This window comes from Manis javanica, chromosome 12, assembly GCF_040802235.1.
Source record: "Manis javanica isolate MJ-LG chromosome 12, MJ_LKY, whole genome shotgun sequence".
NCBI lineage: Eukaryota > Metazoa > Chordata > Mammalia > Pholidota > Manidae > Manis > Manis javanica.
This window is the reverse complement of record NC_133167.1, coordinates 28,530,881-28,548,558: the sequence shown is the minus strand read 5'-3', so window position 1 is coordinate 28,548,558 and position 17,678 is coordinate 28,530,881. Positions and strand designations below refer to the sequence as shown.

General features: G+C 40.3%; 1 protein-coding gene across 10 annotated transcripts in view; it reads left to right on the top strand.

The window, feature by feature from the left end:
* Positions 1–17,678, top strand: part of PARD3B (par-3 family cell polarity regulator beta) — a 1,156,296-nt gene that overhangs the window by 1,112,439 nt on the left and 26,179 nt on the right. The window contains exon 23 of one of the 10 annotated variants that reach the window (XM_073218306.1): positions 3,091–5,607. The exons of 8 other annotated variants lie outside the window; for them this stretch is intronic. In XM_073218306.1, the coding sequence (XP_073074407.1) occupies positions 3,091–3,307 (217 nt within the window). In that variant the 3' untranslated portion in view covers positions 3,308–5,607. Of the gene's footprint in view, positions 1–3,090; positions 5,608–17,678 lie in introns of those variants that run through there. One more of the 10 variants, XM_073218310.1, reaches the window with a different exon arrangement.

The following is a 17,678-nucleotide window of genomic DNA, read 5'->3' as shown; positions in this document are numbered from 1 at the left end:
AAAAGATGTCGTGTTTGCTCCTAAAGTAGCCAATTGTATTTTAAAAGAAAATAAACTTAAGAACAGTTAAGGCAAAGGAAATAAGGGGAGTATCATAAATGTGTTGAGTGCCTACCATATGCTATGTAAATACAGTCTCATTTCACCCTTACTACCCACCTGGGTAGTAATTATGATGCTCATTTTGTAAAAAGACAGTTCCACCCTCAAAATGGCAAAATCTGAATCAGAATTCGAACTGTTCTTTCTGTTTTCCTAGGTTTCTTTCATTTCACTTTACCATACCACTAACCCTGACAAGTTAGGGAGAGGCTGGAATATATCAGCTTTTTTCTTGAGTGACGTGAGTTCATGTGAAGGAAGCTACCTTAGACCATATTAAAAATACATGCGTGTTCATTGTCTTTTAGGGTTCCAGACAGCATAGAAAATGTTGAAACCTGCAGGAGGTGAAAAAGGAATAAAGTACAATGAGACAAACAGGAGGGAATTTATGGGAAAAAAAGAAAGATACTTATGAAGCATATCATTTTTGTATTTACATCACTGTAAGTTTTCCTTTAGTAAAAACAAGATGGCCACATTTTCCTTACAGCCATTTTTCTGTTCCTGTGGGGATCATAATTCAGGATGTAAATGGGTCCACCTAGGGCCGTGCAGGCACAAGGACTCATACCCACAGTGCTCTGACCATGCTCCCAGGCCCCAGACCACACTCTGCACTGCCCTTCCACAGAAACACTTGTCACGGAGCACAGGGAGAGGAACCGATACTTGTTGAATATATACTATGCTCTAAGAACTCTGGTGGGTACTTTAAATATATCACCTAATTTATTTCTTATAACAATCCTGAAATAAATTATTTTCCCTCTTTTGTGGGTGAAGAAACTGAGGTTCAGAGAAGCAAAGTGGTAATGGCCAAAGTTACACACAGAGTAAGTGGCCGTGTTTGGATTCAGTCCAGGTCGGATTCAGTCCAGGTCTTTCTACTCGGAAACCTCCTGAATCTCTGTGAATCAAGATGTCTTGTGCTAGGTTGACTGTAAACAGGTGGGCGGGAAGCACCCAGTGGCCGTCCTTTATCGAGGCAGCTGTTGCAGTACTCACCCCACCCGAAATGACTGCAGCGTATAACTCTGGACGTTAAAATGAGCAAACCCCTAACAGGCATTCAAAATTACAAGAACCACAGCAGCCATGAACCACAGAGCTCCCCTTGACATATATGAACACCTACCTCCTTCTAACTGAAATATCTTTTAAACAGTGCTCTTTTTGAAAGACTGCCTCTTTGTAATGCTTATTGTTTAAAAATATATACCATTTGGTTCCACTTCAGCAATTAGCACAGCCAGGAAAGTAATGTTGCCTCTTGCATGGTGTAGTCCTGGCATATCCTCAGGGGACTGGACTGAGAAGCAAATGCCAGATAAGTGTGGAGGGATGGCTTCTGTTGACTGTTGCTTCAAGTCCAGAGAATAGAGCTTTGGCAGTCAGTTACCACGGAGGTGCCACATGAGCCCATCTGTGCCCTGGATTTCGTGTGACACAGGCCCTATAACCTCAGTCATTGTGCCAGGAAACACCACAGTCCAACTCCAGTATTTCTAGCAAAGGCAAACATTTGCGATACAAATGTAGGAAGGGTTGGTACAAAAAAGAGCAACATCCAGAGTGTCTTCTTGCTTATATTCCAAGCCTCCAATGAAGCCGAGATAGAAGTGGTTGGGGCCTACCCCAGGAGAGGCTTGTCCCACGTGACAGTGAGCAAAACTGAGCCTTATGGTTGAACATGGAATGACATGTTAAATAGGTAGGAACCTGGCAATTCTCATTGGCCACTCTGCACCAACAATATGCCCTGAGGAATGATTAGTAGCCTTTAAACTTGGCCATTGCTCGAAAGTGAGGACAGGGTGGTGACTGCTTAGATAAGGTTTTTGCCCACTAATTGCTTGCATGTAGCAGAGGCAATTGCAGACCCATTTCCAGAAATGATAGAGTCTGACAGCCTGGTTTTTGCAAGGTCCTGGGAAGAGAAGTAATTGTTGCAGTGAGGTTTCAGATGGAAAATAAGCAAGTTGAGCTATTTTAAGGAGTTTGCCACAATGAAGTTTTTCTCTTGGAAACTGTCCTGTAAAATCACGATTGGAGTTCGTGCTTGATCACTTTCCACTGACATGTTGGTGCCTTTGACAATTTATGCTAAATGGTCTAGACTGTGCAACACCCTTTTATGGTTTTTTCCAACATCCAAAATCAGGTCCATATATAAGACAGAACTCCTAGCCAATGTTTGATGTGAGTATTTTCCAGAAGTGTGACGTGTAATGTGGCCAAGATACTTGATAACTACCTTCTGTGGGTTGGCTATAGACAAGTCACTTATGTGACCACCTCATCAACAGCTTAAATTCCTCAGTTTGTCCTTTTTCTGGTTACTCCTCTCATATCTTATTCTAAAAAGCACAGACCCATCCTGAATTGTCCAGAGCTAACTGTGCAGCCGTATTAGCTAAACATATGAGCTAGAAAAGTCATCTACCCTTGCTAGTTCTTCATTCAACAACTATTTACTGACTACCTACAAAGTTCAATACACTCTGTAGGTCTTGAGGATACAGTAAGCCCACAAGACACAGTCGTACTAGGGAGCTTATACTTTAGTGGAGGAGATAGTAATTGTACAATCACAAAGAAAACATAAAATTGTAACTTGCCCATTATGAAAAAAAAAGGATATGTAATTCAAGAAAATATGATGGGAAATTAGACCAAATCAAGAGAGGAAGCGAGACTTGAGCTGCGATGTGAAGGAGGTTAGAGAGGAAAAAATAAGGAAGATTCCAAGCAGAGAGCACAACATGTGCAAAGGCCTTATGGTAGGAGTTGGCATGGTGAGCAGACAGACTGAAAGCAAGCAGAGGGGGCTGGCAGAGACTGCAAGTGGAGAACAGGAGAGTAGGTAGAAATCAGACCATGCGTGGTTAAGTTAAGGATGTTTGTATTTATTCAAACACTAATTAGAAATCACTTAGAAGCAGGAGAACGACATGGTCACATTTATGTTTCAATTTTTTTTCCTAGCCACAGCGTGGAGAATAGCTTGATGGGAGGCTGGAGTGGCTGCGCGCCAGGTCGAAGGCGGTTGCTGTGGGTCCGGTGGGAGATGTTGGTGGTGCAGAGCAAGAGTGATGGTGATGACAGCAGAGATGGGGAACGGTGGTGGAAGGAACTGATGGGCTTTGGTGACGGGTTGTATGTGGAGGTATGGGGAGTAAGTCAAGACAGGTGTCGAGATTGAATCCACAGACAAGGCATGGGTCGTGGTACCGTTCCCCAAGAGAGCAAATGCTGGCAGAGGACGAGGATGGGACGAGCGTCATGAGTATGGGTTGGGACAAGCTAGAGTCAAGGTGCCTTTGAGGATTCCAGTAGAAGACTCTGTAATGTATAGTAGAGATGGCTCAATGCATATGGGAACTGCAGTGGTTGATCCAGAATGTGAGGCAAATGTATATTCATGAACACTGAACGGAAGACGCCACTGTGTGTTGGGGTGATAATGGAATAAACCACAGAGGCTCCTACTCAGTACAAAAAGAGGCAGGTGGACAGTGCAGACTCTGTGCTTGTGATGTGGATTCACTGCTTATATGGACATCAAAAGCTTATCTATCCCTGTCTGTGTAATGTCATTCTGGAAGTTATATTTTTCTCAAATAGGAAGAATTGGTGACTTAATGCCATCTGGCATTCTGTGACTAAACATAGCTCTGACCCCATAAAGCACAAGCATGAAAGTAAGAAGAAACAGTGGGAATCAGTTTGGTAACTGTGCTGTCCTTATAAAGCAGAATATCCTTGTTCTTCAGAAATATGAACTGAAATATTAGGGGTGAAGAGGCATAAGTCATCATTTACTCTCAATCGTTTAGGAAATAATATGTATATATAATAATATGTGTATGTGTGTGCAAGTATACACATGGAGAGAAAGAGGGGAGATGAGGGGGAAGGGAACAGAAGAAAAGAGAGTGAGTGCTAATGTACAGGGGGTCCAGGGTGAAGAATTGGTGAATCTGGACAATGGCTATAAGGAGTTCTTTGTACTATTGTTGCAGTTGCAACAAAATGATAACAAGAGATAGTGGAATTTCTCATAATTTCCCAGTACAAACTCAAAAGTAAAAACTTTCTCCATTCTAGAGTCTTAGACTCTGTTGGCCCCAAAAGCAGACCCTGAGACAGAGATTTGAGAGCAAGTGATTTTATTTGGGAAGCCATACTAGGAAGCATGGGAAAGAGACTGAGGAAGGGAAGAGAAGAAGCCCAGTACTGAGTGTGTTAATGAGCCGGTTGCTGCTGCCGGCTATGGGATCAGTGTGGCTAGGACCCTCTAGAAATAGTACGGAATGCTCTCACACCTTGTCCCACCTGAGGGGCAAGGCTGTGGTAGTATTTATCATCCAAGTCCTGTCTGTCATTGACTAAGGGTTGCTCCTAAAGAAGCCAAGTCCTCAGAATTTCTGCCTGTCCAGCACAATGGTGAGAGGAAGCCTCAAGCTAGGAAACACAAATGCTTGGAGTAAGTCCTGTAGTGGATGTTCAGGGCTGAGGAGCTGTGGGTGGGGCACAGCAGCCCTGCTACAACTAGTGAATGTGAAGCCCCAGAGTCAATGTGGATACATTCTGGTTACCTTTCTCAAGGAAAAATGTATTGTTCAGTAGCCCAGACAGTCTTGATATCTTCATGGTGTTTTTGGAATAGGTGTCTGTGAACTGGTTGTATCTTTGATGGAACACAGTGAATAATGATAGCACTGACAGAGCCGCCCCAGAATGTGTCCCCAGAAGAATGTATTGCCAGTTTCTCTGTTTCACTCAAATATACAATTCATCAAAATGATCTTAAGTCTTTGACAAGTTCACTTTCTGTTGAGCGCATGCTCAGAACATTACTTTAGTAGAGCAGCACCTCTGGGAATACCCCTGGGATTATGGAAAGCCTCAGGAAAATGGAAATATGGTATTAAGGTACCTAACTCAAGAATGCCCACTGATGAAGGATGGAAGTTTGAGTGTCTGCAGTGATGTTACTTAGGACCATGACTGTGAGTCCATACCAGGTCAACTTTTGCATGAATTTCGACATGCCACCTTTGCTCCAATTAAGAATAGCAGGAACTTAGCCAAATGCAAAGACTAATCATATAGCCTGTCTTGTTGCACCTGTGGTCTCCACAATCTCACCTTAGCTTTAGACTGTATGATAAAATATCAGTGTTGTATCCATGAAACCTATGAAACTGGATCAATCATATTCCGTTCAATTGAAATGCTTAAGCTCATCTTCCTAAGAACAAAAAGTATATGTCGTAAGTCAAGCCAGCTACAGGATAAATTCCTAACATGTAATTATTAGGTCAGGGAGTGGATATTTTTAAACTTCTTGAAACATATTACCAGAATGACCTTTAAAAAGACTGTACCAATTTATACCCTCAGCAGCACTGAATATAGAATTTTTTTAACTTGTGTCAATTGAATGGATTAAAAAGTAACAGTTATGACCACAAACTGTTTTAATTTGTAACTCCTCTACTCTTAGTGAGGTTGAATTTTTCTTTTATGTTTACTGGAATTTGTTTTTTTCAGTCTGTGGTAGCTTATCTGTTTACAAATCATTTCTGTCAGGTGTTTATCTCTTCTTAATTTATTAGAGCTCTTCATATATGAAGGACATTAAAACCTTGTTATATGTTAACATCAGTTTAATATAACTTTAATTATATTTATGGTAAACAGGAATTTATAATTCTTATATGCTAAATCTTCAACCCTTTGGTTTATTATTTATTCTTTGCTTTCATATGTAAAAAGTTGTCTCCCATCATCAGATCAGGTAAATATTTGCCCATATTTTCTTCAAGTTATTTATGATTTCATTTATTTTTCATTTATTTATTCTACTACAAAGAATGCTTTGAACACATGTGTCATCCTAGGCAGTAATGTACTTTTATAACATAGCAACTATATGTTTGTAATCATAAAAAGTACATGGAGATCTAGAAACCCATGCTAAAGGGCTGTGTACAAACACTGTGGAAGATATTGTGGAAGTCATATATCAACCAGTCAATTTATATCTTGCTCTCACTATAATTCATGTATCCCTGAGTCAGGATACTCCAGTATCCTGAAGCATTCTAATTTGGACCCATGGACCATGATAAAATACCAAATCTCCAGTGTCTGGGGAGTAGACAGGATCGCCCACATGACTTTATCTCATAAGGTGGCACTTCTCCTTGCAAGTATGTGCTCCCCCTTGGCCCTCTGCAGCATGAGCTGGTTTATCTGCAGAAGTGATGCACATGCCCTGCACCTGCTGGAACAAGCATTCCCGTGTTTCTTAGTTCTGCTTGTTGAGAACTCTAACGTGTTCTCCTAAAAGACTGTATTTGTAGTATTGGCAGCTGTTATTTTAAATTCTATGAGAAAGTGATGCAGTTTTACTGGAAGGAGACTTGTCTTGAGAAAGTATATGTGTCCTTTGGCTAAACCCAAAGGAACTGTGAGTGGAGGGGTTCTTAATCTGGGTCTTAATCTAGCATATCTAAGTACTCCACCGATTGGTTTCAAGGGAACCTCAAACTCCCTGAAATTACATACCAAATATTTTGTGAATAGTTTTTTTTTATTATTTCTGTGGGAAGGGTGAGTGAGAGTTTTGTGACTGATTAAGACTCAGTGAACTAGAGAGATTTACTGTAAACTCTTCTTAAAGGGTCATTTTTTTAAAGTCCTCACTTTATAGTTCCTATGTGGCTAACATTTTTCTTTCAATAAAATGACAATGCATTCATTTGTAAAATTCATGAGAAGTACCCAAACAGTAGCTTACTGTGTTAAAGGGTGTCTTCAATATCAGAGTGAATATAATAGTTTAGTGAGAAAACTTATTTTGGCCTACCTTTCAGTCCCACACAACATAGCTTGTGTGTTCTATTTTGGACCCTGCCTTTTTGTCTGCTTTTAGAGAGAACAAAATCTTCCCAGCGTATAAACCCCAGAAAGCAGATTGAACGGCATCACACTCTTGACTGTGTGACCCTCATGCCCCTCCCACCAACACACCCACCATCAATGTGAAATATAGGATCCGTATGTTTCAGAGGTCACGTTTGTGTGTTCACCAGTGCTACCTAAAGAAGGATTTACATGTTCTGCTATCTTCCCAGCTTTTGAAAAATAATGTTCTGTGTTATTTTTCAAAAGCTGGGAAATATTCACTCTCTGACCAGACGGAGAGGAAGAACTCGTGAGAAGGCATAAGGCAGCAACCTTCCTTGGAACAAAAAGTAGTCAACTGATCCCACTATAAATTATAGCTGCATAAAACCTCAGGAAACCTAAAGAAAGTAAAATATTAACATTAAACCATAAGCACCCTGCCATATGTAATTTAGATAAATAATCCATTTAATGTATGTAGGAGATTGTAATATAGTTGTTCCTATGCCACTGGCAACAGTTTGTATTTGAAAAGAAAAGGAACATTAGCTGCTTGTCGGTGGCAAATGTATTTTATTCATCCTTATTCTTAAAAGTCAAATGTCCTCAAATAAAATACTGATCAATGGCTAAAAATTTAAGGGCTGCTATATCTTTGTCTCATAATATGGATTTGTGGCCTAATCTAGCCTTTTCTTGACCTTTTTGCCTAATGGCAGGATATTAATAAGAGAAAGATGGTTACAAAAAACATCCTCTGAATGTGAATGTTTTTTTACATGTGAGTAATTTCAGGTGGCCAAAGATGGAGTGAGCTAACCTGAAAGTAACAAGCTGCTCACTGTCTCAGCCAAATTAGGCTTAATGCTGAAAGACATTCCTTAAAAAGTCAAGGAGACTGAGGGTCAAGCCATCAGGCCATGGAGTGCAGCTGTTGGACCACCTTTTGCAGTCTCTAAGGGAACAACCAAAGAAAATCCAGCAAAGAAAATATCTCAAAGAATCAACAGGGAGAGGAAGGCAAAAATAACCAGATGTCCCAGAAGACTCTATTGGTATTATGAAGAAGGCTAGAGCAGGACTAACAGGATTTGGATTTTATCAACCTTGCTAATAAAAGTCACTTGGCTCTCCATCGAGAAGAGCAGTTGGTACAATATGGAAAGGTTTTAAAGACCATTAATTTCTTGAAATGAAACAGCTGGCCTTATTGGCTATTAAATAATGAGCCAGATTCTCCCTAGTGCCTAAGCCATTCTCTAGTAGTAAATTAGTCATTTAGGGAGGCACAGTAACTCTTTAAGAAGATTAGGGTTCGATTTAGTGCACTTCATGTGTAAGAGGAAAAGTTGTAGGGAAACTGGCTGAAGCTGAGCAAAGAAAAAATGGAGCCAAGATAGAATCCAGCAGAATAACTTAAACCTGTGGCTTTTGTGAATGTAACAGCTGAGATGAGCAGAGGACATGTGAGAAGTTGAGGTGTTGAGGGATGTTTACTCTAGTTGTGGATAAAGTGAAGGTTCCTATGGCCAGGATTCTCACCTGGTCCTGGTCAGCTTGCTCACTATACACATGTGGGCAATACCTGGGTGACACGGTGGCATGGCTACAAGGCTGCAGGAGAGCAAAGACAAGACTGGAGGGGTGGCAGCGCCAAGGACAGGGACTGAGATGGCTGCGGGGGTAGAGAGACCCAGAGGCAGAGACTGGCTTGCTGTATGCATACACACTCTGAGTGGACAGGACTCTAGTGATTGGCCTGCCACTGTGGGAATAAAGTTGGGTATAACCCTTTCACTCCAAGAACGTTCCACTGTCATTTCTTTGATCTCATTGAATCCATAGTGAACTTGTCCAGGGCCGAAACCCATTGGCAAGACACTAGTGTTCTACAGTTAGATGAGACCATGACGACAGCATTGATCCTTCATTGACTGATTCATTAATTCACTCATTCAGTAAACTTTTAGTTGGACAATGCTGTGTAGCTGGCAGTGAGCTAGGCACTGAGGAAATATTCTTCAATGAAATACAGTCCTTGTCTTGAGGGCTTTACAGTCTAGTCTCTGGTGGCTTGGGTAGGGAGTGAAAGAGAGACAACTAGAGATTACAATAGAGTATATTAAGTGCTGAAAAAAAGAAATATATATATATATATACATATATATATACACACACACACACACACACACACACACACACACACACACACACACACCTTGAATTTGAGATAAGAAAGTGGCAAGACATGTAGCTCTGAAGCACCTTGTACAACATACCAAGAAGTTTCACTCTACCCAGAAGCCCTTGGGCCATTGAAGGCTTTTACAAAGGAATGGTTTGATTAGATTTTCGTTTTAGAAAAAGCCCCTTAATAGTTTCATGGAGAATAAACTGGAGGGACAAGACTGAAATAAGGAAAGGTGAATGTGAAGCTGTTGATTTAATACCTATGAAAAATGCTGAGAGCCTGAAATGAGGTTGCAACAGTGGGGAATGCCAGGAAGAGAAGAAGTGTGTGCTTTGAAGTAGGTGCAATGACACGATGTGGTGGCTGATTCGAAATAGTCATGGAAGGTAAGGGTAGGTCCCAGGGCTTGGGCGTCTGGGTGCATGGAGGTGCCATTCTCCACTGTAGGTGATGAAGGACGGGGCACAGGGTTTGGTGGAAAGGCGGTGCTCTGAAGGATGATGAGAGAGCACATGGTGAGCTCGAAGTCATCGCGTGAGTCCCCTGATGAGATATGAAAAGTACATGCTAAGGGGAAACTGAGATTTATAAAACTGCATGATTCCTCAAGCTTAAACTGAATCCCTGAACGGTACGTTTCTTTGGTTTTCTTCCAGAGGAAGGGATTTCAAAGCAGATGTCACCAAACTGAGGCTATATCGTTGCTCACCATGAACAGTATTCAGGTGATAGGAAAGTAGCACATAGGAAATAATCATCTTTAGAAAAGATACCTTTTTTTAACTCAGCACATCAATAGTTAATAAAATATTGATATGAATATCAGGAAATTTATTCTCTATATAAAAAGTAGAAAACTGCACAGGTTGCAGACTAGGCAAATTAACAGTTCTTTCTCTGTCAGCACTTAAAATCTGTACTGTGGTTTCTCTCCATGGTATGGGGTGAAAGGTGCCAACAAATTGTTTTAGATGATGTAAGTATCTGAAAATATGGAAGAAATTATACATCGGGGGAAAAAAGAGAAATTCTTATATATTAAAAGGTGTTGACAACTTCACCACAGAATAGCAAAAATGTCCTTAAAGATAAAATACTTATTTTTTCTGAATTTCAGAAACCACAGTCACAGTGTTATACTATATACAGCAAAAGTTGTTTTTAGAAAGAAAATTGACATCAAAGTTTACTATAAACCAATAACCCTTGTGGCAAGTCCAAGATGAGAACCTCATTCTTCAGGAATGTGAAAAGCATAAAATTAAAAGGGTGGAGAGTTCGTGGATTGCCTAAAAAAAAACTTAGCAAAGGCAGACAACAAACAGGACTAAACATGTCACTCAAGGTTTTTTGCAAGTCGAGGTGTCATTCTGGTGTCAAGCATTTCATGGCTCCAGGAAGACATTTCCAGGTGGATGACCATGAATTACCCCAGTCAGTGTTCCATGTGAGCATTGTTTTTCATAATATTCTCACTCTCCAGCTCTTGTCCATAATTGCTCCTCTGGAATGATTCCAGAACAGTCTATATACCAACAGTACTTGTTCATGTCATCTGTTCTCAGAGAGACCGACTAGTCACTCTGGTGGGAAGGACCCCCGATTCCTAGCATATACTGGTATCAATAAAGATTCATTGATGGAATGCTCTAACGTGGGGCAACTTCACCTCATTTTAACATGTTGCCTAATGTCTCTTCACCAGTTGCATTAATGAGTTTAAACATGTGAATTCCTGGGCTTAAACATATGTGATAATATCTTATTCTTCTCTGTATTGGTAGGAGAGGTAACAACAAAATAGATTGGCACTGGGATGTGGAGGAACTGAAAGGGGACAGAAGCTGCTGAGGAGTGAAAAAACGGAGCTGCTACACCAAAGGCAGCATTTACAGATGTAAAAAGAGAGCCTGTGGCTTCATCTGCTCTACAAAGACAGGTTCCTCGTGTCCTTTGTCAGTGGCCCGTCTCACAAGCAACCTTAGGGAAAGGGGGAACGTTCCCGCTGCCTCCTTAACTGCTTGTTGGCTCTAGCAAAAGCAGGGCCGTGTTCCACATGAGGGTACATTTTTGAGTATCCTATTAGCTGTTTCAAAAGACGACCAAACAAAAAAAGAATGCCAGTCAGAGCCAAGAAAAGTAAAAGTTTAAGGAAAACTTTTCTTTTTTAGGTTTGAAATGTAGTAGGAAAATGGGAAAAGATTATAAGTAGATACTAATTAAGAAGATTTTACACCCAGTGGGTGGTAGGTGGATTTTTGTAAAGAGGAAGCAAACGTGTATGGTTTTATATTTACTCCCATCTGGACCAAACTGCAAACAAAACAAACAAAAACACAGTATGAATGAGAACACAGAGCAAAAGTTAAGTAACATATTTAAATATTTCAAAAGGATAGCTTAGAGATAAAAAATGTTTGCAGTGTTTTTCTTCTCCTGAGATCAAAACCACAATGGATATAAATCTTTCTTTTCATAGGCTCTCTCATATGTTAACAGTGTCTCCGAGAGTGCTCAGCTCTCCCTGCTCTAGGCAGATGGTTTAATGCAGTTGGTGTTTGAAAGGAGCTGGGTAACTTCCTGGGTACTTGGCCTACCTTGTAGACGAGTTCAGAGCCACCCATTGCTTTCCAAAGAAAGATGATTCTTTATTTTGTGGGCTCTACTTTGACATTTATTTCTGAACATGGATTAGAATAATGCTGAGAGAAAGCGGGTCGCACTGCAGGCAGATACCTAACCTCTCAGCTTTGGTGATACAAATGCAGGGGCCATCTCACTGCACTGTTCTCTGCATCAGTGGCCACCTACTCTTCAGCAGCTTCTAGTTCCCCACCAGGCATATTCACAAGAGTCCTGCACCAACAACCATGGGACAAGTGCTCTTCCGCCAATGAGCCCCGCAGCCGTCCCAGAGTTGGTTTCCTGCAGACCGTTCTCCTCCCTTTCCTCTTCTTACTTTGACAGGCATTCCCAGTGCATTAGATCAAATAAACTTCTGTATGTCAACTGGCTGTAGGTAAATGCCAAATAATAATATATTAGGTAGAGTTTCGTTAGTACCATGTCATTCAAAGCAAGAGTTTTAAATCCCTTGTCAACTCGATAATCAAGTGCATTCAAAGAACAAGTTCCCCCAAAAAGCAAGACTATCCTCTTGCACACATTTGTGTCATGCAAGACTTTAGGACAGGCACACTCATAACCCTTACAATCACCTAGGTGCCTGTACAGAAAGCTGCAGTTCATTCATTGGCAAAATAGACAAGCAGATGAAGATATATCTACTATAACGCATAGAGCATATACCCTTATAAGATAGATAAACCAAAAATCATAAGAATGGATGATAAAAGTAGTACTGGAAGAAAAAGCAGTATTGACATGGTGGTGTTAGATGGAGTCTACCTTTCAAGCCAACCATGTTAACATCCAGATTTTACTGTTGTATAGCAATTATGTGATTTAACTTTATGGTAAGTCTATAGCTATGTCATTCCTACATGGATTCTTGCATTGAAATAGCCTGTCAAATTATCTCTTTTTTTTAAATGCACTTTTAGGTCATCTTCCCAACTAGAAAGTATAAGCTTTTGAAGGACTATGTGTTAAACTTTTTTGTATCCTCTGCAGTACCCAGGTAGATAGTAGGTTGTTTGGTAAATATTTGTTTTTTTTCATTGATTTTAATGAGCTATGGTATGATAGTTTATCCTCTGCAAGAGTACAAGTAACATAGTGAACAACTCAATAAATCAGTGAAATGCGAAAACATAAATATTTCCACAGAAAATTCAGGTTTTTGTAGCCATAAGAAAATAGATTTCTCTTCCCAGCTTTCCAGTTGTTTCTTTTTGTGGGCTCTGAATTCTCTTTTCAAAACAGAAATGAGAGTTGTTATGTTTATACCTAGTTGTTCAAAACCTCCATTTTGCTTTATGGTGGGGGGGTGGGGGGAATGTGGTAGGGGGAGGAGGGAGAGGAAGGAGAAGGCAGAGAAAAATGTCCAAGCGAAGGAATTAGAAAAATCTTAATGACCTATATAAGGGAGAAGAAAGCCAGTGTGGTTTCATCAGATTTCCATGGCCTCTCTTGTCCTCTTCCTCAGACATGAGGGCTCCCTTGTGACCAAGAGGTACCTTTCCATTATTGGTTTGAGAATTCTAATAAATAAGCTGAAGGGGCACAGTCCCCAAAGGAATGTCTTTGCGCTGGTAGGGAAGGCAGCTGTGGTTATGAACCAGCCCACACCAGAGGCTCCCAAGCTGCTGGGGACTTGCTGGGAATGGATGACAATTTTAATTTCATTCCGCAGTAGAGGTGGTATGCAGCCAGCACTACTTCAAACCAATTTTGCAAATCACATTTTGTGGCTGAAAATTGGTTTACTGTGCCCATCCCATTTTGGAGGCTAAACTTCCCTGGCTTAAGGTGGTGCTTTCACTGAGATGGGGCAGCGATTCTTTTTCCCTTAATTGAAATGACAGAATATTCTTCTACAGATTAATTTTAAAGTATCCATGTTTATATCCTTTAATCAAGTTGATAAAAACACAGATAATTTTCTGCACTACTCTTTTAAAATTTTTTTGAGACTAATGGTAGATGATTGACTCTTGACATTTATTGCCTCACGTAGCAGTTTTCCTCCAAGCATACTAACTCGGACTGTTTATCATTGCTTTCTGACTTATATTTAACCTTGATTTTTGTCTCATATTAAAATAAGTGAGGAATAAGGTTTAAATTATAGATTTCACTGAGATTCCTTCTTTGAACTAAGAGATGATGCTTCTTTCATAAGGAGATTTGTCCCCCAGATTATATTTCACACTGAAATAAGGGCCTTCTTACTGGAAGAAATATTTCTTAAAAATGAGTACTTGCAAGAAGTGTTCATCTGTGAACTTTTACCAATTAGAAATGGCTCCATACTTAAGACTCTTTAATAATGTCTGTTAAGCAGCATTTTAGCTCATTTTTATAACACATTCAGGTTTGGTAATTTATGTTAAACATTAAATGTAATAAATTTTAGATCTTTTTTCAAATATGAGGCATAGTATCTCTGAATCACCCATTTTAGCAGAGTGCCCCCTGGAAGGTCCAGTATCTATCAGTCATGGCTGTTATAAAATAGGCTTCTCCTGTCTCTGCCTTGACATCTGTAATGATGGGCATGACACGTGTGTGGTGACGCTGTAGCAGGAGGTATGTTGAAACTGTTTCATGGCCGGGACTAAAGGTCCATGACCAGAGGGTGAGCTGAGAACACGCATCAGTGACTTCCTTCTCAGATATGGTACCAAAAGCTATGGTAATGCCTGTCTTTCAATTGCATAAAAATTCAAGGAATAAGTTTCAGTGTCTTAAAAAGGGGACTCTCTACATAACTGGAGTTTGAAAAAGAATTAATCACAAAGAATGGAACTTTGAAACACAAATGGACCCGCTATTGATAGTCAGATGAGAGATTTAATACCTTCCTATTTTTCAGCCATTCTACAGATGGTTGTTTCATTCTTCATTTGTTGAATTGTGGCAAGGTATAAGGCAGTAAAATCCCTTAGGAAAAAAGCTACTCTCTTTGATGCAACCGTAGCTATAGTAGCCTTCTTCAGAATTATCATGACAAACTCTGTAAATTATTCTATTTCATACTGAAAGTTACTCATAAGGCAAGTTTTTATTGCAATTTGAGCATAGAGTTCCTGGATACTTTTGGAAATATGTGTCTTCAATTGAGAAAACGCTCACGTCAAGCATTTGAATAGGGTTGACAATTAACTAATACTTTCAATGTAAAGATATCTGAAAAGTCTAAAAAATTTAATTTGGTATTCTTAGAATAAAAAGATGGTGGAAGAAGACCTACTCCAGTTCTCAGGCACATAACTCATTCTGAGGCAGCTTTTGTGGATCAGATTTGGAGCTATTCCAAACAGCCTGAGGATGTCCTGGCTCCCAGATAGGCATCCTGGTCCTGCTGGCTTCACTTCTGGTTGCCTCTTGGACACACTAAGTGAGAAGGCATGGGAGAGCCAGCCCAAACCCACCCCTCCTGCAGTCAGTCCTCAGTCTCACACAGGCTCTGTTCCTGCAGCGTGTGTGTATAACAAGTACCCTGGAACCTGGCGTGCATTCCTCATGAGAGGCTGTTCCATCCAGTGAGCAGGTTGCTGGGTTAGTGGCCACACAAACCTGTTTAACCCATTACGTAACTGAAGTGCTGTCACATGAAAATCTCTTTAAAAATATTGTTGCTGTGGGACATAACATTTATACACCTGCTCCCACATGGGCTTTCTCTACAGATAACAGACTCAGATAACTCCCATCTTCTTGCCTTCTAAAGTAACACACTAGACTCTGAACACAAAAATGAGAAGTAATGAAAGGAAACAGAATGAAGAAACATTACTTTGAAGAATACCATTACAGTGCTGGTAACTACAGCAGAAAAATATAAAATTGAATAAGAAGTCATGTTCCATCTATTTTAATAATTGTGCCTGAGAAAAAGCAGGTTCAATCAGAAAAGGATGAGGAAGTAGCTGGAAACTGTTGTCAAGATTCTGGAAGGAGGCATCTGGCCCCTGTCCAGGTTGATGGCTTTGCTTCCTTGGGGATATTTTTTTCCTACAATATTCTGTAGACTAGTCTAGATTATTGCCTTTCCTTCAAATATTTTTGGCAACAGAACAAAGAGAAAATGGAACTAAGAACAACAAGGCAAATTTTCTTCAGGTGCCTGGGGAGGTGTGGGAGGCTCAGAAGAGGAGGTAGGGGTCAATCAAAGAAAGTGGCGCTGCCTCTGATGGACTTAGCCAGGGTGTTTATTAGTGACATCCAGGGGAAAACGGCATGCTCAATTCTCTTGCTGACCAGTGCAGGGGAGCAAAGAGAAAGAAGGGGTGAGAAAGAACTGTTCTACCCGGCGGTTTCTTGAGACAGCTGGGGTAGACAGCAGGGACTCGGGGCAGCTGGGTCACTGGACCCGCTGTTCTCAGGGTAGTCAGGGAAGGATTAGTGAATGAGTAACGAGGTAGAGAGGAGAGGGGCAGAGGGAGGGAGGTTGTGGGTATAGGTGTGTAAATATATAATCTAATTGTAAATATATAACCTAGTATTTAATTGTTATATAAGTGTATGAAGCTGATTGTTCTTGATTCAGGGAGTATTTATACCTGAAAGAAAATGCAGTCTGCATGCTCTTCATGAATATTTTTGGGAAGTGAAAGAACATTGCAAGTGGCTTTGAGCCTTTGCTTAACCAATCTTCAGGCAACGCGTGCTTCAAACCACCTCAGGCAACGCGTGCTTCGGGAGATTGCAATCTACTAGAAGGGTGGGAGAATCAGAGACGTTCACACTTTCATTTCTGCACTCAGAAAACTTACCTGAGGGCATGACCATGATGACTGAAAGAATTAGGAAACAGTAGAAACCACATGCAAAGGGGATGTTAGTCATTACTCTATTATTTCTTCATGTTAAAGTTAAAGAAAGGTAACTTCTTGAGGCTTGTGCCAAATTTTAATTCAGTGATTTCCAAATGCAACCAAGATAAATCATACTTTTTGCCAGAATTATCTTAAAGCCACACTCATCTAGATAAATTGAAACAGCTGTTCAGACGTGTATCCAGGGATCATGCAAGAGGCAGTGCTACCATCTTGGGTCCATTCCCTTTTCCATAACAAGTGCCCCCTATTCCACCTCTCTTCCAATTCTAGCTACCCCTCTTCTAACTCGGCCAGCACAGATTGGGCCTGTCACATCTAAACCTATCTCCGACCGGCTGATCATAAACTATACCACAAAGAGGTAGGGGCAGAGGCTCAACATTCTGCTTTATTTTACTGGCAATTCTTATTATGAAAGGCCATGTTAACCAAGGACAACTTTAAGACAATAAATGGCATTTTTGAATGTTCCTTCTTTGAAATCTGATTTATTACTTAATTCAGGGAAGTGCTTAAAGATTAAAAACTCCAAGCATTTAATCACAATGGAAAACAATTCTTTATAGACCTGTGCTTTCCAAAATGGTAGCCACTACCACATGCAGTTATCAAGCACTTAAAACATGACTAGCCTGAATTGTGATGTGTCTTAAGTGTAAAACACACACTGCGCTCCAAAGACTTACTACAGCCCCCTCCAGACAAATGTAGGATATCTGATCAATTATTTTTATATTGATTACATGTTGAAATGAAAACATATTAGGTATGTTGGGTGAAATAAAATAAATTCTGAAAACTAGTTTCACCTTTAAACTTTTAAATGTGGCTACTAGAAAATTTTAAATTATGTACGTGACTTCCATTATTTTCTATTTGGCAGCAGTGCTATAGACCCTAAAACAAAGAGTCTCCGTATATGCAGAGTGGTGGTAGCTTCTGCTGAACCATCCTGGTTAAAGTCTGAAGGGCACATGTTCAACCGGAGACTTCTTTTT